Source organism: Onychomys torridus, chromosome 23 (assembly GCF_903995425.1).
Source record: "Onychomys torridus chromosome 23, mOncTor1.1, whole genome shotgun sequence".
Taxonomy (NCBI): Eukaryota; Metazoa; Chordata; class Mammalia; order Rodentia; family Cricetidae; genus Onychomys; species Onychomys torridus.
Window position 1 is genome coordinate 5,735,132 of NC_050465.1, and position 26,581 is coordinate 5,761,712.

The following is a 26,581-nucleotide window of genomic DNA, read 5'->3' on the forward strand; positions in this document are numbered from 1 at the left end:
TACAACCAGCACTGAAGAGTCGATGGCCAGCCCTGCTGTGGGATGTTCTGTATGTCAAATGTGTTGCTCTGGATTGGTTAAAATAAATAAAGTGCTGATTGGCCAGTAGCCAGGCAGGAAGGATAGGGCAGGCGGGACAAGGAGGAGGAGAATGGTGGGAAGCGGAAGGCTGGGAGGAGACACTGCCAGCTGCCGCCATGACAAACAACGTGTAAAGACACCGGTAAGCCACAAGCCACGTGGCAAAGTATAGATGAATAGAAATGGGTTCATTTAAGATAGAAGTAGATAACAAGAAGCCTGCCACGGCCATACAGTTTGTAAACAATGTAAGTTTCTGTGTGTTTACTTGGTTGGGTCTGAGTGTCTATGGGCCTGGCGGGTGAGAGAGATTTGTTCTGACTGTGGGCCAGGCAGGAAAACTCTAACTACACAGCCCAGGCACCGTTTCTGCGTGGTGGCTTTCCCACAAGACCCATCCCTGGTTTGGGTCCTACCTTATAAGGACTTGCTCAGTGCTGTCTGAAGGCTGAGCACTCAGCTCTGGCCCCGTCTATATCCCTTCTCACTGTCCCCACAGCCAGGCTTTGAGCTTCCCTCCACCTGGGCTTTCCTGCACCCCTGCCATTTCTGGGTTTCTGTGTGACATGTGCTCTTCCTTCCTCTTGCTCATGTGTCCCTTGATCCTGGGAACCAGGCACAGGCTCTTCCTTCCCAGGAACGAACTGGCTTCCCCATGGAGTCGGGTCTACAGAACTCAGATTCCAAGTCTCCACTGCAGAGAGCCCGAACACGCTGCCCTTGGCTTCTCCTGTCAATTCTGTGCATAAAGACAGGAGACCGCCATCTGCCATCTGTGCGGTCGACAGCTCTGCATTGAGCCCCTCTGTCCCTGATTGTGAGAACCAGCCTTGCAGGCTCTCAGCTGGTGTTTCTATCACATCAATGGTTTCTGGTGACAAATGTCATGGTTCTTGTTACTGTCAAAGAGGTCCAAAGGAAGCATGCTTGTCGCTGTGCCATGGGGTGTCTCTAGAGCTCCCTGAATGCTCTTAGCATCTACATGAGGAGGAGACTGTGTGTTGTTATGAGAATCTCTTCACCGGGATGCTGTGAATCCCTGGACACTGGAGAACCGACAGCCTTTCCTTTTCTGGGCTCTAGTGTTGGGCTCTGTGGTGGTACCAATCACTGTGTGTCCACATACCCTGGAGACTGCATGACCTTTGGGCCTCCAATCCCCACTATTTCCTTCTCCTCACCTTCCATAGACAAACAGGCACCAAACCACATCTGTTCTGCCTCCCCTGATTCCAGGAACCTTAACATCTTCTTGTCTCAGCCATCTGATAGGACCCTTGCTTTTACACTGTCTGACTTGGTGCCTCCTTCTCCGTCCTGCCAGAAGGGACTCAGGCAAGATCTGACCAACTTGAAGACTTCCTTCAACTGAAGCCCTGCAGAACCCTGAAGATCCCCATCCGATCTGTCTATCTAGGACCAAGTCCAGCCTGTAGCAGACTGCATGCAGCCCTCCCAGTCCTGGTCCCCAGGCCACTTCCTTGCTCCTGACATTGCTGCATCCATACGGAGGAGGAGGCTGTCTTGTGTGTACGGTGACATGTTCTATCCCTTGCCTCCTTCCCGGTCCCCTCCTTCTGGCTGCTAATGCTTTCTGATAATTTTGTACTCAGGCCACTCTCTTCCAGGAATCCACAGCAGCTGGATTTCTGCATACACTCTCAGGCCTTCCTTGTGAGCATCCCCCACTTCCCAGCAGAGAGGATCACAAATAGTGGGACGCCCCTTAGTCCTGGAGTCGGCATGTCTGCGTACCATAAACACTTATTGGGTGAAAGAAGAATGTTAAACGTACATGCCCAGTCCACAGGGGATTGAATACTACACTGCCCTTTACCCATGGGCACCTGCTATAAGGATACACTGAGCGAGGGAAGCCAGACACGAAGACCACACTTCAGAGGGTCCCACACATAAGAAACGCTCAAACTCTATCTAGTTAGACCCCAGTCAGTCTCTGACCCTAGATGAGCCCTGTGCTCTGCTTGGCCAAGGTGGGACCCCTCCTCCCTGCAGGCCTTTGTGAGGCTGCAGGTGCCAGGAAGTCCCTGCTCACCAGGAGAGATGCCTGAAGCAAGTGGTACAGGCTGTTTCAGAGATGCCCAGGTGCTCCTGGGGGCCCCAGGGGGAGTCCAGGATGACGGCTTGTTAGGCAGGTAAGGAAGCCACCTGCCTTGCACAGCCAGAAAAGAATTTGGTCCCAGAAGTACCAGGACTCAGAGTGGAAGAAGCAGCTAATCAGACTGCTGAGTCAGATTAATCTCATATTAAAGTCAAATTCATTGGTTAAGAAGCCCAGCCATGGCACTGTTGGCTCAGGTTGGCCATTGTCCTACCCTTGGGATGGAGATACCCCAGCATGAGCGAAAAGTCTGCAAGGGTGGTGTCAAAACCAACAAAACCAGCAGCAGTGACAGCTGGTGCCCAGGGGCAGAAGTCCAATCTGTGTCCGATTAGAGGACAACACTCTTACCAATGTCACCAGTGTCTTTCCCTCCTTGCCCTCTCTCATGTGTGTGTTACTTTACTTCCTTATAATCACCACCATCACGCTCTTTTCTTCTCCTTTCCCTCCTTCTGGCACCTTAATTCAAATATTCCCCCCTACACCTAGCAATCTAGTCTCTGCACATCAGAGAAAACATACAATATTCATCTTTCAAGTCTGGCTTATTTTGCTTTGCGTGATGACCCGCTCCATCTGTTTTCCTGCTGATGGCACACTATTGGTATTTATGGTTAAATAAAGCTCCATTGTGTATATGGACCACATTTTCTCTATCTAGTCATGTGTCCATGGACACCTTAGGTTCCTTCTTATCTTGGCTGCTATAAACGGTGCCTCAATGAACATGGATGTGCAGGGATGCCTGTAGTAAGAAGACTTAGAAGCCTTCACAGGAGTGCCTAAGGGCGGTGTAGCCACATAATTCTCTTGAAATCAGTTTTTGAGGATCGCACTAATATCTACATTGGCTGCACTGATTTATACTCCGCTAGTACCTCGAGAAGGGTTCCTTTCCTCCAGCAACTCCATCAGCACTTTTGTTTGTAGTTTTTTCCTTCGTTTGCTTGTCTTTTTGAGACAGGGTCTCGCTTTGTAGCTCTGAGTGCTTGGAACTCTCTGTGTAGACCAGGCTGGCCTCCAGCTCACAGAGATCTGCCTGCCTCTGTCTCAAGGCTTGCACCATGATGCCCAGCTCTTGTTCATCTTCTTGGTGAAAGCCACCTTGCACGTGGTATCCAGGCTTCTTAGCACTGCTTGAAGAGGCTGTCTTTTCTCCAGTGTGTGTTTTTAGCTCCTTTGTAAAATGTTAGGTGACTGTAGCTGCATGGGTGTACTTCCAGGTCCTCTTGTCTGGACCATGGCTCTGCATGCCTGCCTGTGCCAGTACCATGCTGTCTTGGCTACTGTGGCTCTATGGTATAGTTTGAAGTTGGCTATTGTGATGCCTCCAGCTCCAGAATTATAGCAATATTCTTTTTGTTCAGGACAATTTTGGGTCTTTGGACTTATTTGTGCTTCTGTGTTGATTTTAGGATTTTTTTTTTCTGTTTGTGTGGACAATGTCAGTGGAATTTTGAGTGGGATTCCACTGACTCTGTAGACTGCTTTTTGGTGATAGGGTTATTTCGCAATATTGATTCTGCATTGGTAGGCTTCTTCTCTTTGCTTTAATTTCTTTCCTTGGCTTGTGGAGTTCCTATTGAGAGCTGTGCTATTTGCAGGTGTGTGTGTGTGTGTGTGTGTGTGTGCGCGCGCGCGCGCGTGCGTGCAGGTGACAAACATAGGTGCACATGTGGAGGCCACAGATTGACACTGGATGCTTTTCCTTTTGAGACAGGGTCTCTTTCTGAGCCTGGAGCTCTCTGGTTTGGCAAGACTAGCTGGCCAGCAGGGCCAATGATCCTCTTATCTCTGTCTCCTACTGCACTTGGCTTTTCCTTTTCCTTCTCCTTTCTTTTCTTAATGTGGGTTCTGGAGCCTTTCACTTTTATCTCAGTGTCTACACCATGGATTCTTACTTGTGATCTCCAGCTCAGGTTCCAGATCCTTGCAAGCTGTGGTCATGCTTTGTTTGGTTTCTTTACTGCTGTTGGAGAGCAGTGTGTCCTGAGCCCTGACCTCCATCCCAGAGAGTCTTTCTTTAGCTTGATCTACTTTGTTGATGGTACTTTTGTGGATTATACTTTTATTTTGATTTTTTTTTGAGGTTTTCATTTCTAAAAGCTGTTTGTGCCCCCCCCCCCAAAGAAACCATTTGTTTTCTTTCTGACTTTCTCATCCAGGCTGCCGACTTTCTCATCCACTTCCCAGCTTCCTTCATCTATTTGTGGTCTTCTTGGAAGTCACTGATGGTTTTTCTTCAGTGTTGTGCATTCTTGGCATTTTAGCCCTTTCAGTCTGTTTGGATTGTTTTTTTCTTCAAAGTATGATTATTTATTTGTTACTCAAAAGACTCATTTTTTGATTGGGCTCAGACTTAGACATAGAAACTTCTCCTAGTGAGGAGAGCCTGCATCTCTTGGCAATCCATTCTGGGCAATTTTCTTTGGCTTCCTTTGTTCTCTTGGCTAAGAGTTTGGCACGTTCTGCAGCCTCCTCCTTGCCTTTCTTTTCTTTTAATTTATTTATTATGTATGCAGTGTTCTGCCTGCAGTATGCCTGCCCACCAGAAGAGGGCACCAGATCTCATTACAGATGGTTGTGAGTCACCATGTGGTTGCTGGGAATTGAACTCAGGAACCCTGGAAAAGCAGCCAGTGCTCTTAACCGCTGAACCATCTCTCCAACTTAACACATTGTTTTGCTTAACACATTGTTTCTTCAGAGCAATATGTCGACATTTGTGTTTCAGGACAGGTGGAGTAACAAGATGCTGAATCTTGGGTGCTTTGGTCCTGGGCTTCTTATCCTCTTTGTTTAGGGCTTTCTAACAACATACTGATGGACATCATCTTATTTGGGAGAGATCAAAAAGCGTTCTGATTCTGCTAGCTCTTTTAGGTCCCACTGGGTGAAGCACAGTAGTAGCTGTCAGTCCAGGAATATCCTTCTCCTCTCTCTCTCTCTCTCTCTCTCTCTCTCTCTCTCTCTCTCTCTCCCTCTCTCTCTGTCTCTGTCTCTCACAATAACCAAGTTGAGAACATTCAGACTGGCATCCTCAACACGTCTGCGAACAGACTTCCGCTTCCTCTCAATTTTTCCTTGCTCTATAACAAGAACGCCCCTCACTCAACAGCTGGCGCACTCTGCCGTGTGTCAAGTTGCCTGGCTTCATGGGAAAGCCCTGTTTGTCCCTCCCACCACTGATTCAGACCACATACCCTTCCACTCGGCAGCTACCTTTGTGGCCATGTGCTTCTAATAGAGCGTACAAAGCTTTCTTTCATTGTCCACGTCAGTGCGTTTCTGACAGCCGGTGGCAGAGCAGGAGATACTCAGCTTCATCTTGACCTTAGCTTGTTTTCCAAGGAGTCTGACCTTTGGAGTGGTTCTGCTACCTTGCATTTCCCAGGTGCTTCTGTTTCTGTGCTGCAGTTTGGGCCTCGGTTGGGATGCAACACTCTTTTGGTTTTATTTGTGGAGTCCTCAGTGCGGAGCCCATGCCTGAGGACTCAGGAGGGAGAGGAGGAGGAGGAAAAAAGAAAGAGGAGGAGGAACATGAGGAGGAGGAGAAAAGAAAGAGGAGGAGGAGGAGGAGGAGAAAAGAAAGAGGAGGAGGAGCAGGAGGAGAAAAGAAAGAGGAGGAGGAAGGAGAAGGAGGAAGAGGAGGATGATTTCAGGGAAGGTGACCAGGCAGAGCCACAGAGCCACAACAGGAGAGGGAAACACAGGTGGGAACTCTGAACAATGAAAGGTCATCAAGTTAGTGTGAAACACTGGGGCACAGACACTCGGGTGTGTGCAGGAGAGGGCAGGGAGGAAAGCAAGAGCTCCAACAGACACACACAGAGGGGAAAAAAATGTTAAGCCTAGTAGAGCAAGAGCCTGGGAAGGCCCCAGAGCTGAACTCCGAGCAGACCTTGGACTTGGCCTAAGGGCAGGGTGGCGGAGGCAAGGCTGGCCACTGGGACACTTATTTGGCTGGAGCCGCCATGGGGTGCTGCAGGGGGATAGAGTGCTTTCCCTTTTATGGGAATCTTTCTCTGTACACATTATGGGCTGTCAGTGGGCTTGTCGTCGCTGCTCTGGGCTGAGGCACCTGCGGGGCAAGGGTGCCATCTCACCCAGGCTTCCCGTTCTGTCTGAAACCTGCACACAGCTTCGGATGCAACAGGTGTTTGAGGCACGGACATAAAAGCAAAACTGGAGGCCTGTTTTCATTTCTACAATACAGATAAAGTTCTCAAGGGCAAAAACCGTTGTGAGACTGGTTTGGCAAACATCTAATTCTGGGGACTTTAAAGAGAGAACACTAGACATTCCCATGACATAATAGGGTCCGGCTTTCCATGCAGTAATGACATAATTGGCAGTTACACGAGCTGCCTTCTCACTGGAGGGTAAAATACAGCGGGAGCGTCTTCTGCCCCCTTGGAATGTATTTCTTTCTTTGATAAAGGGCCTCCAGCTTCACTGGGTAACTCTCCTTTGGCTGCTGTTCTAAGCATCCGATACATCACTTCTTTGGACAAATACTATAGAATTTTCCTCCAGGAAGGTTGAATCTGTCATCTTAATCCCAAGGTCATTTATTTCCCCAGAATCTTTACTTGGATAGGGTCATAGAAGTGCACTGCACACGTAATCACAGCGCTGTGTTTTACTGACGGAAGCTTTCTGGCCATGACCCTGCTGATCTCAGCTCAGCCAAGGGGTTGGAGATTGTTCTGAAGAGAGGGAGGCCTGGCCCAGCCTCTTGTGAGTGTGCTACAAACAGCTCTCTCAGCATCAAGCTGGGAAGACGAAGGCCAGGTGGGTGAGAGGTAAGAACCTGGCTGCTCACATCTGTTGTGAGATATTTGTACACTGTATGAAAATATATTGGTGTAATAAAAAACTGAATGGCCAATAGCTAGGACGAGGTATAGGCAGGACTTCTGGGGACAGAGAGGACTCTGGGAAGAAGAGAAGCAGAAAAGCCAGCCAGAAGAGGAACAAGTCAGACACACAGAATGGGATAGAAGTAAAAGCCATGTGGTAGAACATAGATTAGATTAGTATAAGTGGTTAATTTATGTTATGAGCTAGTTAGAAACAAGCCTAAGCTATAGGTATATCTTTTATAATTAATAAGAAGTCCCTGTGTCATTATTTGGGAAATGGCTGGTGAGGAAGAGAAAGGAGGAGATGGATGAAGGCGCTGGCTCATGGATCTGAATTCTTAGCCTCTTCTACTCCAGTCCAGGGAGGTCACACCTCTTGTCCCTGCACTTTGCATGTCCCCCTGTCTCATGTTATCACTGGTGACTTTAGCAAGCTTGATTTTGCCCAGTGTTTCCAGGTAAGGAGTGTGACCCCCTACAAGCTCCACCCTTACGCTTCTTCAGAGCCACGCCAATGTCATGCAGGACCTGCTTAGGGTACACACTGTCTGCCAATGCCAGACAGCAGGATCTGGTCCCCTGAAGGCACTCACACCACCCTCTGGACCCTCCCGCTGCCTCACAGCAGAACAACCTCACCCCATTAATTCCACAAATGACGTCATCACACACAGCACTGAGCAAAACCTAAAACCCAATGGGAAAGGGCCACACTTACTGGTCTGGACTGAAGGACCTTCCCATCGGACTCTGCTGTCTGCCTGCCTGTGTGCTCCCTGCCCATCACACCGTGATGCCAAGCGCTTACAGGTTTCACTGGGTGAACAGGTGCAGCAAGCCATTTACTTTTGATTCTTACGGTGTTGGCTGGCGTGACTAAACTTCATTTGTCCGCCCTACACTCTGCCACCACTTGTGTGTGGCGGGGAGTGTTGTTTCCTCACGGCCACTTCTCAAACAAAGCCCAGGGGCATCCTTCTGACAAAAGTCAAACACAAAATCACCAAAGAAAACCGAGACGACAGATTTGGGTCATGGTGCCATAGTTTCAGGTTTCCTTTTTCAAATGGCTGATTTTGTGTGGGTGGGAAAAGACTCCTCAAACCCTGACAAGCACGAACAGCTCCAGGTCTAATGGAGATAGAACACAACTCTAGTGCAAGGTCAACAGTACCTCCAACATGCTGATTATACATAAAATAATGGGCGGTCACGTGATCTCGGCATACTTTTTCTTCAAGTACAGTTTCCAGGCGTGATCATTCTCAGTCAGCAATGGCCTCTATTTCAGGATCTAAGATCTAGAGATGGGAAGATGCTACCCAGTAAATGTTTCCTGTACCCCAGGACAGTGGCCAGGGTGAGTAGGAGACCTGGAAGCCACCAAGGGGTCATCTCTCCTGCCCCTTCTGCAGTTCGAAAACCATTCTGGATGTATTTTTATTATTTATTTTATGCACATTTGTGTTTTGCCTGCATGTGTCTGTGTGTACCATGTGTGTGCCTGCAGAAGTCAGAAGAGAGCACTGGGTCCCTTAAAACTGGGGTTCTGGATGATTGTGAGAACTATGTGGGTACTGGGAACTAAACCTAGGTCCTCTGCTGGAGCAACAAGAACTCTGCCCTGCTGAGTCATCCCTCTAGTCTCCACCCTTCTTCGGTTTTTGATGAGTCAGGTTTTAAGAAGCCACCCGACAGTCTGTTACATTCTTAGCTCTCTCCTCTCACAGCTGAGGGACAGAAAGCAAGTGTTGTTGTTGTTGTTGATCTTCATAGACTGACACAGTTAGACATTTAAATATGGTCTTCACACTGCTGGGGTTTATCCTTGTCCAAGGCCATTTCTGCCGCTCACTGGTCTTTTCCAAAGGTACCTGTGATGGTTAATCTTTGTTGCCAGTTTAATGGGATTTAGAATCTCCATGGAAACAAACCTTTGGCTGTGACTATGAGAGTCCAGAAAGTTTTAGCAGAGCAGGAGAGATACACTCTGTATGTGGGTAGCATATGGCTGGGGCCCAATTCTTCAATACGGAACTCCTCCTTGGGCCAAGAGACTAGAGGGAAGATTGTGGCCAGTCATGGCTGGATGACACCATCACCCAAGAACTCTTAGAAATGACTGTGCTATTAGGGGCCAAAGACCTTCCCAGCAGCACTCAGTCTGGTCCTGTTCTGTTTCAGTCAAAGCACTTATAACAATTTCTAATGGCATACTGTGTGACTTTTGAAAGAGGGACCAGTTGTAGGATGGGTTGATCTCTCTTGGTTTTGTTCCGGAAGCCAGTATGAGGACCATGACAGCCACAGCAGACAAAGGAGATTACTTTGCTATTGAAGCATGTTTGCAGAGGTGATCACCCATTGGCGGAAAATGTCCTTCTGGCTTTAGTGGTTCCTCACAGAGGTATCCCCTCCCCAAGGTATCCCCTCATGAAGGGGTCTATCATGGAGGTATACACTCACTGAGAAATTCCCCTATGGAGGTATCGCCTCATGAAGGTATCTATCATAGAGGTATCCCCTCACAGAGGCATGCCCCATGGAGGTATCCCCTTCATGTGGATGTATGGTAATGGGAACTCCTTGTCTGAAATCCTCAATGGGTTCCATGACAAACCAAAAACCTACCGAAAAGCATTTTTTTTTAAACAGTGAAACTGTGAGAAGTCACTCTTCATTCTTTAGATCATCCTTTGTGAGGTAGTTTAGAAGTATTTTCTTCTGGCTGTAGCTTCCCATTTCACTTTTAAATCCTGCTTCTCAGGTCGTTCACACTGCAAGAGGTTTTGCATTTGATGGAGTCTAACATGTCGAGTTTGGAAGGGATTCTACCCTGCCACAGTTTCTTGTGTATTCGTGTAGTGTGTGTGTGAATATGCCTGTTTGCATGTGTGTATGGGAGGATGCATATGTACGCATGTGCATGTAAAGGCCTGAGGCTGATGTGGGAATCATCCTGGATTAGTTGTCAATTGAACATAGAACTCATTGATATTAAGTCTCACTAGCCAGCTTGCTCTGGGTCTTTTTGTCTCTGTCTCCTGAAGCTGGACTTACAGGGAGTTTGTCAGGCCCAGCTGGCAATTATGTGGGTTCTGGGGATCTGAACTCTGGTCCTCACACTTGTTTGGTAAGCCATCTCCCTAGCCCTGGGCTCTACTTTAAAATAAAAAAGATTTTTATTTTATGTGCCAGAGTGCTTTCCCTGTATGTATGTATGTGTGTGTGTGTGTATGTATGTGTACCACATGCGTGTCTGGTGCCCATGGAGGTCAAAAGAGGGCATCAGATCCCCTTGAACTGGAGTTACAGATGGTTGTGACATTTTGCAGTTGCTGGCAATTGAACCTGGATCCTCTGGAAGAGCAGTCAGTGTTCAACCACTGAGCCATCGCTTGGCCCCTAGATTCCACTTTTGGCAAATCTGAAAAGCTCTTTTCTTAGACTTGCTCATGAAGCTTCTCCCACAATGTTTTCATCTCAAACTTTTATTTATTTATTTTTTAATGTTCCAAGTGTACAGCGCATTCTGAGCTCACACAGAATGTGAACAGAAGGTGTGAAGTTTAGGGACAGATTGCTTTTCTTGAGTACGAGTTAAAAATATTTTTATATGTTTGGGTGTGCACTTGTGTGTCCATATTTGGTACATGTATGTGAGCATGTGTGTGGAGACTATTGATTAACCTCAAGCGCTCTTTCTTGGGAATGCCAACATGTTTTTAAAGACAGCTCTCTCCTTGCTCTGGAACTTGTCAAATGGCCGGGCTGGCCTGCCTGGGAGCCCAGGGACTCACCTGTCTCCATCTTCCATAATGGGAGTACAAGTTTATGTTACCACACCAGGCCAAAATCCTAACATAACCAATATCTTTCTGAAATTCTTACATGAAAAATTGGAGTTTAGCAGCCCAGATGTGAGTGTGGTTTTTTGACTTTTCTGTTTTCCCTCCTTTAACCCCAAAGTGAAGACGACCGTTCGCGTGAGCTCTGTCTTCTTTCTTCTCTAAAAGCTCACTGCTGTGTCGCTAGACGGACCCAGGAAAGGGGAGAAATGGTCCTGTTTTCATTATTTAATTGTTTTGCCAAGCTTCTGATGAATGGATCAAGTGACCCACAGGGGTTTTATTTTAAAACATTCTTCTTTGTTTATTTGAATTTTTCTGTCAATTGAGAATTTCATACATGTGTATAATGTAGTTTGCACAAATCCATCCCCATTCATGTCTTCTTTTTTCAAATCGACTGGGTCTGCCTGTTCGGCATGGACCACATCCTTGAAGAAAATGGGAATTTTCTTCCCTCCCAGGAAGCCAGCAAGTGCCAACAGTTCCTCAGCTGGGGCGGGGTTGGGGGGGGGGGGGACTTCACAAGCCCCGCCCCAGCGCATGCTGGGTTTGGGCTGGCTTGCTTCTTTGCAGGTCTTAAGTGTACAGTCACAGCCATGGTGAGTTCATGTGTTGTCTGGCAAATACTGTTTCAGTGCAAACATCTGCTTCCCCCGTCTCTCACAGTCTTCCGGCCCCTCTTCCATGGTGATGTTCTTAGGTGCAAACACAGAGTCCCAAAGAGAGTGACTCTGCCCTTTCCTCATCCCACTGACCCAGGCGATGGGAGCCCCAGACACCAAGTCACCGATGATGTCACCCACAAGTCCAGTGCTCAGATCCCTGCTTTCCACTCACGTGGCCTTTTCTTCCCAGTGATGATTGTTTGAGACTGTCTCCTGGACCTGCAGCGTGTCCGGCTTTCTGCTTGTGTGATATTTTGGAAAGAGCATACTTTTTACTAATAGATCTTAGTTAAAAAGGTAATTGATCATTTTTAAGATGAAGTCTCTCCACGGTTTGGGAAGAACGAGCCCACTGAGTGCCGCACCATTCTTTAGACAGGGGTGACTGTGTCCGAGTGATATAAGGAAGCTGAACACCCGCAAGCATGCCATGTGCACGCTTTTATTTCTCTCTCCTCTCGACAGATGTGACCATCTGCTTCAAGCTTCCTCCACACCACCGTGGTTTCCCTGCTAAGATGGACTGTAACTGGAGTTGTGAGTTACAATAACCCTTTTCTTACCTAAGTTGCTTTCCTCCTCCCCCAGGGTGTTTCATCATACCAAGAGAGATAAAGACTAGGAGAGTATGTAATTAAAATAAATAGGGCAGGGCTACTATCTTTCCCCCCAGCTGTCTCCTGGGGTAAATGTTAGCTGCTTACACTTTATTGGTGATTTCTGAAGGTGCTGTTGAGGCACACCCTCTGTGTCAGCGTTTCTGATGAATTCAAAGGGGTACATTTGGGCTAGCACTTCATAGTGGCTCCTAGGTTTGCCAAGCCGCTTGCCTTGAGGAAAGACAAGTGTGATGGTTCATTTTGGGGAGCAATTATGTAAATTATGTAAACTGAGTTGTTCGCACTGACAGTTATCCTGGTAGGTATTTATAAAACGTAGAAAAGATTGTGACCAGATGCTATCAACCTAAAACACGGTGAAATCTGAAGCTAGTGAGGGCAACCCCCAGTAGACTGGAGGTTACCCCTTGCCAGAGAGCCCAGCCAGAGGAAGACAGAGTCAGACTTCTAAAGCTCTCCCGCACTCCTTACCTTTACAACTTTCTCTTTCAGGTTGCTTTTCTTCTCCTTCGATTTTTTGCCTTTTTTGGGCTTACTCTCCTTCTCCTCTTTTTTCTTTTTCTTTTTGAGTTTTTCTTCTTCCTCTTGGTTGGCTAGGATATCCTCAATAACCTATGGAAAAGACCAAAACAATCACAGTACCTCACAGGAGGAGGACCGTTTCCCCGTCCTGTTGGGCTCCATCCCTGCTGGATGAGGCTAGTTAGCTAGGTATCCCGAGGAGGGGTAGATGGAGGTCAGACACCTACTCCATATCTCCACACCTTTCAGGGGTTGTGTTGACACTAGAAGAGACCATGCTTTCCCCAGCCAGTCAGTGGCAGCAGGACATGTCTGTCCTGTCCCATTTTAAACCCAAGTAATTCAACCTGAGGACTGCTCTGTTTTCTACCCAGATGATGAGTGTGTGTATGTGTATACATGTATGCATTCATAGGGAAGCTGGAGCTTTTCAGCCTTTGCCCACCTCAATGGGCTCCTAATAAATAATGTTTTAATACCTAGCAGAGATGGTTTCTCTGCTCTCCCCACAGGTCACTTTTGCTCAAGACTTGACTGGGTATCCTCAGCTATCTGAAGCTTAGTGTGCTCACCCTCACCCCCTCTCCATCAAAGGCTCCAACAAATAATAATACATGAGGATTATTTTTTGGATCAGTTACATCTATAGATCAATATTTAGCAGAATTGGGGGTTTGTGACGCTGATCATCCCAACCCAAGGGCAGTGCCCACACTGTGGTCTTGCCTGGAACTCTCACGGCACACATCATTGCTGAGTTTACCACAGGCAGTGCATCTTTATGGTGGCGTTGGTGCTGTGAATGGATGGCTCCTGTGATGTTTCCTTTCCACCAGCCTTTGCACACACAGACCCACTGCTCTGCTCACTAATAGTGTAAGGCTCCTGTCCCAGCCCTCACAGTATCCAGTTCTTCAGCTTATTCTTTGTTTTTTCCATTAGATACACCTGCAGTACATGATCCTTTGCCTGTCCCCATGTCTGTGCCTTGCCCTTTGCCTTGTCTGAGAGTGCACAATAGTTCATATAGAACAATGCTAAATAAAGGTTGTGTAACGGCCATTCCTGTGTGTTTCTGCCGTTCGTGGAACTGTTTCTCATGAATTTAATTAGGCATGACATTGGGTTTCAAACCAAGATGGAAATTGGTTGTTGTGTTAAAGAAGGGTAGCTATATTTCATTTTATTGGATTCAATTTTTATCATGCATGCATATAATGTGTTTTGATTAAGTCCACCCCCATTGTTACCTCCTCCAATGCTTCCCCTATCCCCTCTACCATTCTTTCCTCCCAGCTTCATGTGCTTGCTCTTGAAAACAAACAAGCAAACAGACGGACAGACATCAGACAAACAGACACTGAGGAGTCCTCTGGGTGTTTCCTGTATGTGCACTGGTGATGTATTTGTAACCTTCTCAGAGACCACATCACTGAGGAAAAACTAGCTCTCCTTCCTCAGCAGCCACCAAGTGCAGGTAGCTCCTGAGTTAGGAATGCCATTTCATAAGCCCCTCCCTCCCTGGTCCATACTGGGTTTTGGCTGGTTTGATCTTGTTCAGGTCTTGTGTGTGTGTGCTGTCATGGCTGCTCTGGTTTGCTGCCATGACCAACAGATGATGTTTCTCTGTGGACATCCACTTCCTCTGGCTCTTAGAATTTTTCCACCTCTTCTTCCACAATGGTCCTGGGCAGTTTATTACTCTGTCCATTTAGGAAAATAATAGTAGTAGGTTCTCTCTGTGGCCTATGACCCACCCAGCCATGGGTTTAGGGCCCAGGCACAAATTCTGTCTCGTGGAAGGCTTTCGATCCAATCAGAAGTATTTGGTTACTTCCAGTACTTCATGTCCACCTCTGCACCAGTGGGCATGTCTTGCGGGGTCTGTCAGTACTGAAGTTCCTGAGGTTTGCAGCTGGGTAGTTAAGATGGTCGAATACTTTTCTCCCTTAGTATTGTAAATAGAACCTTCTGGCACTATGTGATCTAGCCAGTAAGGACGTGGCAGCTTGATTTCTCCATGGCCTGTGCCTCAAGTGTGTAGTATCCACAGGAAGAGGGTCTTACAGTCAAGTCCTGGAGGGTAACCAAATGCAACAGAAACGGCTTGTAATGTTTGGGGTGTCTTGGGGACCCCAACTGAGTCTTGGGGACCCCACTGACCAACAACTCAGAAGAAGTTTTTATTTTTTAGTACCAGGGAGAGATGCTGAGTTTGGAAATGACCCTTCCATGTCCATGTGATGAGTCCATGCTCTTTCCTTTGGTCCACTTCCCATGATGCAGTGCATTCGCACATACCTTAAACTCAAAGTGTTGCTGCATTATGAAATAACTGCCGCTTTATCACCATGGTTTCCCTCTTCAGTGTGATGCTGGTTTTAGTGAGCCAGTATTCCACCCTCCCCCACGGTGCTGGGAATTGAACTCCACAGTGCTGGGCTTGATGCGTGCTCTCTCATCTGATCACACAGGGTCCAGGCAGGAAGCTTGAGCCCGATCTCCAGACTGGCGGGCTCAGGCTCCAGATGCAGCTTTTGGTGGAATGTGGCTGGAATCGAGGCTCTGTTCTCACCCTCCATCATCTGTCGTTTAATGTCAAGCTGCCCTGTGGTCCCCTTTGCTTTATCGGAATGCATTAACCAGGCGCCCCGAGGTTTGTTTTTAGTTCGACTAGAGTCAGCTCCTCCTTTTCATGTTTCTTGTGGACAACTGAGACATTCCACCAACATTCTTAATCCCGTAATCACTGCTCTCTAAACTACAGGGAAGCACGTTTGGCTGCTTGCCCTGGTCTGACTTTCAAGACCCTGCTTGTTCCTGAAGACTTAGCTGCAGGGCAAGACCTGCGCGCGCACACACACACACACACACACACACACACACACACACACACACGAAGAAAGAAAGAAAAGAAACAACACAGAGTTAAAGGAAAAAACACAGTTAAAGTGATGGTCCCTCGGGGCAACGCCTGCTGAACTGCCGAGTAGCAATGCTGGTATTGCATGCTTACAGTATTCTGGGGGAGGGCCAGAGTGTGGTCTGGAGGGATGAGAATGATGCTGGCCTCTGCATGAACATGTCAGGTTTAAGAGGAACCCTGTACCTGACCCCATAGGCCACAGGGAGCATGGTGGGCAGTCTGGCTTAGGGGCTGGTGTGAGGTCTCCGACCCTGACCTGAAGAGTGGGTACTCCACTGCATGGTGCTCCAGGTACTTAGCTCTTCATAAGAATACTGGAGGGGTAGGGGACTGGAGCGATGGCTCAGCAGTTAAGAGGACTAGTTGTTTTGTTGAGGACCCGGGTTCAGTTCCCCCCACATGGTGGCTCACAAACACCAGTTACTTCAGCTCCAGGGGATCCAATGCCCTCTTCTGACCTCCACAGGGGCCAGGCACACAAGGTGTATTTTTATATACATATATGCAGACACAACGTTCATATACATAAAATAATATAGAGATTAACAACAACACAAAAAACCCAAACCAACCAACCAACCAAAAAACCCCAAACACTAGAAGGCTGGCTGCCCAGCTGGAAGGGTGCCTGCCCAGCATGCATTAAGCCCTAGCCCTGGCTTCTGTCTTTAACACCACACACATGCTTGTGGTGGTACACACCAGTAAGCCCAGTACTTAGGGACTAGAGTCAGGAGAATCTGAAGTTCAAGGATATCCTTGAGTTTGAGGCTAGCCTGGGCTATGGAGACTATTTCAAAACTCTCATCTATCTCTCTCTCTCTCTCTCTCTCTCTCTCTCTCTCTCTCTCTCTCTCTCTCTCTCTCGTGTTCTTCATCCATGCTATATACAAGGCAGACATGACCAACTTTTACACTCACCCATAGCAGGGGTAATGAGGTATTGGTACTCAAGGCAGATCCGCACAGCCTCATCACTTACATACCATCATGGCTGCCTTCCAGCTATCACGCTATAGTGCTTAGCTGTGGCAGGGGTGTCCACACCCAGCCTGGGTCCTTTCTATTTGCCCTATTGCCTGACATTTTTAACTTTTGGCAACTTGCCTTGTTATTTTCTTTAGTATAAATCTTCAAATGGTGTCCCTCAGGCAGAGAGCATCCATACTGAAATTCTAGATGGTAACTTGGTCCATGGCCCTTAAAAAAATGCCATGCTAACGAATTCACCAGCCATAGTGTTTGAGAGTGACATTCTCCTACAGGCACACCAAGCTTTTTTCCTAACTTAAAATTTTTATTAGTTGTGTGGATAAAGAGACAGAGCTAAACTGTTTTACAGTGAAAGGTCAGTGCCAGTAATTAAAACTTTTTTTCTTAAAAAAAAGTTCATATTTTTGATGTCTTTTTTTATGGAGATGATGACTTATTATTTTCTAAGGACTCTTTAAATATGAACAAACCTTCCATCAGAGATGCCGCAAGCCTTTTCCTTAGGTTTTTCATGACTCTAATTTCTCTTACAGTGTTATTTTTCAACTGCTTGAGTTTTACATACTCAGTTATATCAGTCTGTTTTCTATATGATTTCTGCCTATGGCAACATGCTTCCAAAGTTATCCCCCACCCTTCTGATTATTAAATATTCTAGCAATGTCTTCTCCCCATTTGTGGTTTAACATTTTTACATGTAAATATTCAATGCAAAAGGAATTTATTTTGCAAGTCAAGCAAGGCTCAGGATGTGCTGAATCCTGCCACAGAGAGAGCCTGGCCATCCCTCAAGCTGCCGGTCCACCCCCACTTAGAAAGGAACCATCAGGATGACTGCCTGGCCATCCCTCAACCTGCCAGTCCATTCCCCCTACTTTGAAAGGAACCATCAGGATGACTGACTTCTAATTTGTGTCTGAATCGGCTTCTGAACACAGTATTCTAGAGTTGGCCTCTGTGGTTTGAATTTCAGAACCACAGTTTATTAGCTGTGAGTCTGCCCGGGTTGCTTGATGGTCACAGGATTCGTTTGCACGTGCTGTGCACAGCAGCTGGCACAGAACGTTTCCTCATGTGTGAATATGCCAGTATTGTGGCTGTCACCTGCCTGCTCTTTCTGTGATTTGGTGGCATCACCTCCATTACGGATTCTCTTAAAAAAAAAAAACCTTTTTTTTTTTTTTTTTTTTTAAGATTTCCATGTGTTCTTGCATAAAAACTTGAAAATGTGTTAATCAATATAAAAATGACTTTGGTTTTGATTGAAATTGCACAAAGGGTGGGGATTAATGGACAAAGTATGCTTCTCTTCTACTGAGTCATCAGGGAAATGATCCAGCAATCTCTTTGTCTGACTAAGGCTGCTCTCAACTCCCCAGTAAAGTTTTACCCATGTGATTCTGGACAACTGGGTATCTGCCAATGATTTCATGTTGAGATCACTGCATTTTCTAGGAAGATAACCTATAATGTGAAATAATAAAATATTACTTCAAATATTTATAACTCTGCTGTTTTAAATCTTATTGTATTTGTTAGAATCGCCAAGGAAATATTAACTAATAGATCTGAGAAAAGTTACTTTAGAGCAAAGGAGAGCAGCCTGAGAGAGATGTGGAGATCAAAAAAGAACAGCCTGAGATGTGGGCAGACAAGAGAGAGCAGCCTGAGATGTGGGCAGACAGGAGAGAGCAGCCTGGGATGTGGGCAGACAGGAGAGAGCAGCCTGAGATGTGGGCAGACAGGAGAGAGCATCCTGAGATGTGGGCAGACAGGAGAGAGCAGCCTGGGATGTGGAAGATGGGAAAGTGAACTGCAGGCGTCACGGGCCTGATGCTGGGGATGGAAGAGGGATGGGGAGGTACCAGGAACCAGGACTCAGACTGTTAAGACCTGACAAGAAAATGGCTTGATGTGTCATCACAGCTTTTCCAAATCTGGACAGGAGAAAGAATGAATTGATCATGAAGCAAGTCAGAAAGGATACGTGAGATGATATTCACCCTGGGATATGTAAGTAACCATAAGAAAATAATGGAGACGTAACACACTGTAAATCCATTCATGTTCAAGTCTAAGGGAATGTGACTATGGTATGACCACTTCATACTTTTCATATATTCCTTTACCTGCTCTGGGGTCTTGTTGGAAAATATGATGGCTGAGCCTCCTTCTTCTACATTGGGATAGTCTGGAAATGTACCCGTTAAATTCCTGCAGAGAGAAAGAATGTGAGTTGAAAGAGAAGCGAGATGAATCTCTTTGGTAATGCCCCACTTCCCAACATTAATGTGCACTAGTATCAGTAAGTGACGGCTCTTCAGGGTGAGGACCCCTGTGCTCAGGGCTGGGCAGGGTCCCTGAGTAGCAGAGGAAAAAGGACAAGCAGCCTGAGGTTTCCTGCTTCTGGGGACATGTTAGTCTGAGGTGGACATTGCTCTCTCAGACGGATTCTATTTTTCTTCCTCTGCCTTTTTTTCCCTTTTAATATTAAAATTCTTTGTGGTTTAGTTTCAACAAAGATAGAAGCACAAACCATTTCTTCCTGTTTGAAATGTAGGGTAAACACAGGACTTTGAAACTAAACAGAAGGGTGGAGATGAACAAACGGCATGTCCAGCAAGTGTCTGAAACATTCACATATGCTTTAGGAAGTCTGGGCCCCCCTGTTTGATAGGGTCCAACAAGTATTTCTTTCTGCAACCACAGAGAAAGAAGGTGGTGGAATTTACCGTGGAGAATTACCAAAGGAGGATGTGGTCATTATTTATAAGAGAAACTGACTCTGACATAAGAGCTACACTTACTCCATGTGTAGAAAAAATACACCAGCTGCTAGATTAGAGCCTTTCATTCCCAGAAGTAGAAAGCCCAAGTCTTGGAGGTGGTGGCCATGTTTAACTGCTTCTCAAACTCAAGGTTCTCTTTTCATGCTTAATGATTTTTGAGGACCTCTAAGGGTTTCTGTTTATATGAACTGCACAACTGATATTTATTCTGCTAGACATTAAAACTCAGAAAATTCTAAAATATGTATATTTTAGTTCACTTTAAAACAATAAACCTAAGCTGGGCTATGGTGGCACATGCCTTTAATCTCAGCACTTGGGAGGCAGAGGCAGGTGGGTCTCTATGAGTTCAAGGCCACCCTGGGCTATAGAGTGAGTTTCAGGAAAGGCTCCAAAGCTATACAGAGACACCATGTCTCAAAAAACCTTAATAATAATAATAATAATAATAATAATAATAATAATAATAATAATAAACCTATTATCAGAGGAAGAAATTAATCACTAATTCTATCCATATCTGAACACTTTGAGCTACAAAAACCAGTTGCCTAGCAAGGCAAGCCCATGGCTACAATAGTGGCACATATGTCATGGGAGTAACCTACCACATTCTGACTGGATTTAAGGCCAGCATCACAAGCTGAAACTCCTACCTGGCACTATTTTTTAGGCCAAGAACCTACAGCTAGCCAGGTCATAGGCCCTAGGGAAGAACTTACTACTATTATCCTGCTTAGTGGAAATAATAGTGAACCAATTCCTAATGGGTTGTCACTATACCCATAGATTAACACATTTCTCAACTATCATCAGAGAAGCTACTATTTGTAGTAGATGATGATCAAGCTGGCTAGTTTTCTGTCATCTTGACAAAAGTTAGAGTCATAAGAGAGGGGGGAACACCAATTGAGGAAATGTCTCTGTAAGATCAGGCTGTGGGCAGACCTGTAGGGGATTTTCTTAATTAGAGATTGATCAGAGAAGGCCCAGCCTGCATTGTATAAAAAAAAAAAAACCCACAAAAAACAAAAAACAAAAACAAACAAACAAACAAACAAAAAACCATGGTAAACAAGCCATGGTGAGCAAGCCAATAAGCAGCATCTCACCATGGCCTCTGTATCAGCTCCTGCCACCAGGTTCTCGCCCTGTTTGAGTTCCTGTCCTGACTTCCTTCAGTGATGGACTATGATAGGAAACATAAACCAAATTAACCCCATTTCTCCCAACTTGCTTTTGGTTATGGTGTTTCATCACAGCAATAGTAACCTTAATTAGGACAGCGATGACACAGAGATCCACACCGGGCCTAAATGAAGACATTAAGAGACTGCAGAATGTTCATCCCTAATCAGCACATTTATATCCTCCCAAGGTTCAGGAATCACTGTGGAAGAGGGGGCTGAGAGAGGGTAAGATCTAGATGTAGCAGCTGACTTCCAGGGAACAGCATCTTCTGGACACGATGGAACAGCTGCATTTACAGACTTTCAGTGATTATGACAGTATGCACAAGACCCTGCGCAAGCTCAAGCCAACCCAAACCCTAACATTGAGAGGGGACGTGGTCATGAAGACCACCCCTAGCCAAGGAGCTACTGGCAATAATAACTACTGGAAAAGGCAGAGTCAGATTTAAGAGTGTAGCCCCTGGTAGGTTGGCTATGCTCCAATAGAAGGCCACACATCCAGGGATACATGAGCAGCACAAAAGGCCTCGAGGCCAGCCTGGGCTATAGAGCGAGTTCCAGGAAAGGCTCCAAAGCTATCGACAAAGTCAGGTGGGTAGGGAAGGGGGCATAGACCTTGGAAGAGTTGGGGAGGGTGTGGATATGATCAAAACACACTGTACAAAATTCCCAAACACTAAAACTAAAAAGCAACAAACAAACAGACAAGAAACAAGCGATCATATATTTGCATAGATACAATTTTATGAGCAATAAGTAGTTTCCAAAGTCATAGACTGTTCAAGTCTATTAGAGTCTGGTTTAATGGAAGCTGGCTGGATGTGCCGCTCTGCTTCCATGCTCCAATATGCTGCACTATGTTGTGCTAAATTCAGGAAGGAAATCTGGCCTCAAGAATGGCAGCTGAATGAGTATAGTTGCCTGGAGCTGCTTGCTGTAAGGAATCAACCATCACAACGAACTTCCTCCTGTCACTCCCTCACTGGTCTGATGGACCTATGGGGTGCCCTGGGAATGTCAGGCCTTTGCTCACTTAGAAGATGATCGTCCACTGTCTTCTTCAAGGCATTTTATTGCATGGTGAGATTCGATATGGATCATTAATTTGACAGAATCTAGAATCTCCTAAGAGACAAGACTCTGGGTTGTTTTCCAGTTTCTAGGCTAGCCTAACTGAGTGGGAACACCCACTCTAGATGTCGTTGGTACCATCCCAGAGGCTGTGACCCCAGACTGGATAAAAAGGAAAAGTGACAACACCTGGGAGGCAGAGGAAGGCAGGTCTCCGTGAATTCAAGGCCAGCCTTGTCTGTACAGTAAGACCTTGCCTCAAGGAGAGAGATTACAGACTGAGCAAGCTGCATTTATGTTTTCAGAAACACATGTATGCATGCACATGCACACATACACACACACACACGCACACGCACACGCACACGCACACGCACACGCACACGCACACGCGCACATGCGCATACACTACCACCACTGTCAACAACAACAATAACAATTAATGCAAAATGAGGCCATGAATTTAAAAGAGAGCGAGCAAGGAGGGATGTATGAGAAGGTTTGGAGAGAGGAAAGGGAAGGGAGAAATGATCTAACTATTATCTCAAAAAAGTAAAGAAAAAAGTAGAGAGAGAAAGTACCAGCATTCATTTATTTCTGCTTCCCAACTGCAGATGCAGTGTGACTAGCTGCCTCATGCTCCCCCTCCCTGACTGCCCTGCCACCTTAGCCTGCACCCTCAAACTGTGAGTCAAAGCAACCCCTTTTCTTTGTAAGTTGCTTTTTTTTCTGGTATTTTGTCACAATAGGAAAAGCAGGGCAATGCCAAGGACACCATTCATCAATACTGGGAAGTCTGAGACCCGGAAGCTTTCAGACTCAGAAGGCCCACAGATTCACTTCTCAATCCCTGTCACTCAATAGTTGCATTTGGAATGGAGGTTTGAACAGTCTTCCCACCACACCCACTAACAAGACTTCTGCAGCTACCTCCACAAGTGACACCATCATATGACTCTCTCCTTGGATTGCTGAACTTGAATTTTTTAGGGGTCATGACAAATTTAGTCTCTCTCTCTCCCTCTCCCTCTCCCTCTCCCTCTCCCTCTCCCTCTCCCTCTCCCTCTCTCTCTCTCTCTCTCTCTCTCACACACACACACACACACACACACACACACACACACACACAGAGGCATTAGCCCTCCTGTAGCTGGAGTTACAGGAGGTTGTGAGCCACCTGAGGTGGGTGCTGGGAATTGAACTCAGGTCCTTTGGAAGAGCAATACATGCTCTTAACCTTAACGACTGAGCCATCTCTCCAGCCTCATGACTTATATTTCCCCCTAAAAAACCCAAATTCACATGATTCATTTTGCACGTTACTTCTTAATTTTAGAATGTATCAATTTCACAGCAAGAGTTAATACTAGTATTAACTATTTAATACTAGTTAATTTTAGTATTAAAATTCCACAGTAATTTTTATAAAATAATATTAAAGATATTCATCTTAATGATGGTACTTTATGTCTTGTAATTTATATTCTGTGTGTCCCTGAGCATTCCAGGCTTTGGGATAAGCTCCCACAGGTGTGAGAGATGCAGAGTTGGGGTGCTAATGGTCTTTAAGATGGAACAGCGAATATTATTTAGGTTACTATGGTAATTTTGGCATTGTTTATGGGGCTTGACAGCTGTGACTGCAGGGGATGCCCTTCTGGATCCTCCCAGAAGGAACTGAAGACCCCAAATTATACAGTGTCAGGACCCCAAATTATATAGTGTCAGCACCAAGATGCTTTTGATTAACAGTGGAACACAAAGTATCTGTCTTGGGGACTCATGCCTCTGCCCACCTCCCCCCCACCGTGGCACACTCTCCCCATGGTCTTGGATCCTATGGATGGTGCACACCTGGACACCGGGACACACACAGTTCCACTACCCATGGGACTGAGAATCAACAGGCGTGTACCTGAAATACTTAACTGTGCTTCACATGAGAGCACTGAGTGTGGGACCTTTTCAGTGATGGACACTTGCATCTTTACAAGCTCCTAATAGCCAGGTACCCCACCCACCAGTGAGCCACCACCTTCCTGTCACCTCCTTCAGACATGCTTCTGTCCCTAAGGGCTTGGCTTTGTTTTGTAGTCTCTGGTTTTCTCAGGGGCCACTCTTCTCGAGGTTCCTTCTCCCTCAGTCGTCCATACTTCCTCTGCTCCCTCCCTTCCCCCTTTCCCTCCTCATCTGCCAGCCGTGAATCCTACAGCCCCTCCTTCAGCATGCTCACTGTTCTTAGCTCTCACCTCATGAACTCAGCTGGGAGAACTGTCCACACGCACCACCCCATTAAGAGAGCTCTCACAGGTGTGGAGTGTCGAACTGTGACCCTGACTCTGCCGAGGCTGCTTACATTGAAACTCTAACCTCAGCACCTCAGATATGGCCTTGTTGGAAAGGAGATCCTTGCAGCTGTGCTTGGTTAAGACAAGGCTCCACCTCACGGTCCCCAGAAAGAACCAACCTGCTGACACCCTGGGCTTCCTGCCCAGAACCCAGACAATGCATTCCTGCTGCTCGGCCACCCAGACTTAGGACATAATTATGGCAGCTGGGACCCAGCATCCTAGTATACAGCTTATGGGCTAGCATGGGGTTGCTGTTTTCTAAAGGGCATTCCATCATGATGCTCTGTCTTAGGGTTTTTATTGCTGTGATTAAACACCAGGATTGTCTGCAACTTGAGGAGAAAAGAATTTATTTTATATTATGGTTCCATATCATGGTCCATCACTGAGGTAAGTCAGGGCAGGACCTTGACCAGAGTAGGAGCCGGGAGGCAGGAGCTGATGCAGAGGCCATGGAGGAGTGTTACTTACTTACTTGCTCCTCATGGCTTGCTTAGTCTGATTTCTTACAACAGCCAGGACCACCAGCCCAGGGATGGCGCCACTCACAGTGATCTGGGCCCTTCCACAATAATCATCAATCAAGAAAATGTACCACAGGTTTGCCCACTGGCCAATCTGGTGGAATATTTTCTAAATTGAAGTTCCCTCTTCCCAAATGACTCTGGCTTGTGTGAAGTTGACATAAAACTAGCCAGCACCTGGTTTTTAGCAGTTGGAAGGCAGAGCCTTATTTCTGGAAAGGTTCTCTTGCCTCAGTTTCCAGTGTTCCCCGCCCCCACCAGGGGGGGTCTTCCTCTCTTACTGAGTACCTTCTTTCCTCCATAGAGACAGCTGGTCACATACAGGATGGGCACAGTTCCTGTCCCCTTCTTGGCAGGGATGCTCTGTGGGTTCTCCTTTCTCCTACTGATCTCTGCAACCCAATCCTCTCTGTTGGGTCCTTTCCCCACCCTCATCTATGTGGGTCTGTGTGGGCATATGCTATGTGTGGGTGCTGCAGAAGGCGGAGGTCTTAGGTCTCTTGTAGCTGGAGTTACAGGAGGTTGTGAGCCACCTGAGGTGGGTGCTGGGAATTGAACTCAGGCCCTTTGGAAGAACAATACATGATCCTAACCTTAATGGCTGAGCCATCTCTCCAGCCTTGTAACTTACATTTTTTTCCCCCAAATTCACATGACTCCATTTTGCCTCAGTTTCCAGTGTTCTGTATCCACCCCTTACTGTGAGCTCAGGGCTCAATCTCAGGGCTCCCCATTCTCTGTCTGTCCACCCTCACAGCCTGTGGTCTCACCCAGTTCACAGCTTGACTCACCTCCCACATGCTCAGCTCCTTTTTGGCATCTCCAGTTTTTGCTTCGCCCTGGCTTCACTTTTCCCTGGTTCTCACCTCTCCCTGGTACTGACCCAATCTAGCTGCCCACCCAACACCAGGGAACATATAAGTTCTGAGATGTGTCTGCAGCCTAAGCCTTCTTGCCATCCTGACCCCCAAACTCCTCCTCCTACTGAAGAGAATGGACACCTTGCTTCAGTCATCCCAGGGAGTGCTCCAAGGAGCACGGCCCGGAGTCATCCTCAGCTGTCTCTTTTCCGATGGTTCCACCTTCCCAGCATGTGTTGAGGGTGACTGGTCCACACCACTGCACTAGACCCACGACAGTCACCAAGCGCTTGCTTACACCAGGAGCTGGCCTCTTCTTGCTGCTCTGTGGCCAGCGGGGTAGGTGGCAGGTGAGTGACCCCTTTAAAACATGAGTCATAGTGCATCACTTTTTCGCTCAAAGCTCACCAATTCTTTCCAAATTTTTGCCCATATCATTAGGTTAAGCTTTGTTTCAGCTATCTTGGGACAATTGATCCCAGCGCCCCTTTTATTCTTTTTGGTTTTTTGAGACAGGGTTTCTCTGTGTAGCTTTGCGCCTTTCCTGGATCTCGCTCGGTAGACCAGGCTGGCCTCGAACTCACAAAGATCCGCCTGCCTCTGCCTTCTGAGTGCTGGGATTAAAGGCGTGCGCCACCACCGCCCGGCAACAAGCCAGGTGGTGGTGCACGCTTTTTTTTTTTTTTTTTTTTTTTTGAGCTGAGCTGAGGATCGAACCCAGGACCTTGCGCTTACTAGGCAAGCGCTCTACCACTGAGCTAAATCCCCTTTTATTCTTAAGGGGCCTTAAGCTGTCCTAGTTTGGGACTTAAGTTAGCTTGTTTCTCCAATGACCCTGGCCCCACATGATGCTGCACTCACCCTCCCTCGCTCTGTCTCCTATACCGCTTCCTGCGTGTCCAGCTCTGGTGGATCTGGCTACCTTCTGATTCCTTCCTTCATTTCCCATCTTCTCAAGGGTCATAGTATCAGACAGCCCTGCCTAATCACACCATACGGCACAAGCTGACCAAATAGAATAATTTCTCTCTCATTGTATGATGAAAGATCGGGTAGAGGCACCTATCTGTGGAACTGTGTGAGGGTGATACCCTGGCTCTGTCTCTCTCTGCAGTCTGGAAAACAGTTTAATAAAGGCAAGAACC

General features: G+C 46.7%; 1 protein-coding gene across 1 annotated transcript in view; it reads right to left on the minus strand.

Annotated features, from left to right (window-relative positions):
• The window catches only part of Iqca1 (IQ motif containing with AAA domain 1), a 126,757-nt gene that overhangs the window by 58,469 nt on the left and 41,707 nt on the right, over positions 1 to 26,581 (minus strand). The window contains exons 7-8 of the mRNA XM_036173484.1: positions 18,778 to 18,862; positions 12,679 to 12,819 (exon numbers count right to left, since the gene is read on the minus strand). Of these exons, the coding sequence (XP_036029377.1) occupies positions 12,679 to 12,819; positions 18,778 to 18,862 (226 nt within the window). The remainder of the gene's footprint in view (positions 1 to 12,678; positions 12,820 to 18,777; positions 18,863 to 26,581) is intronic.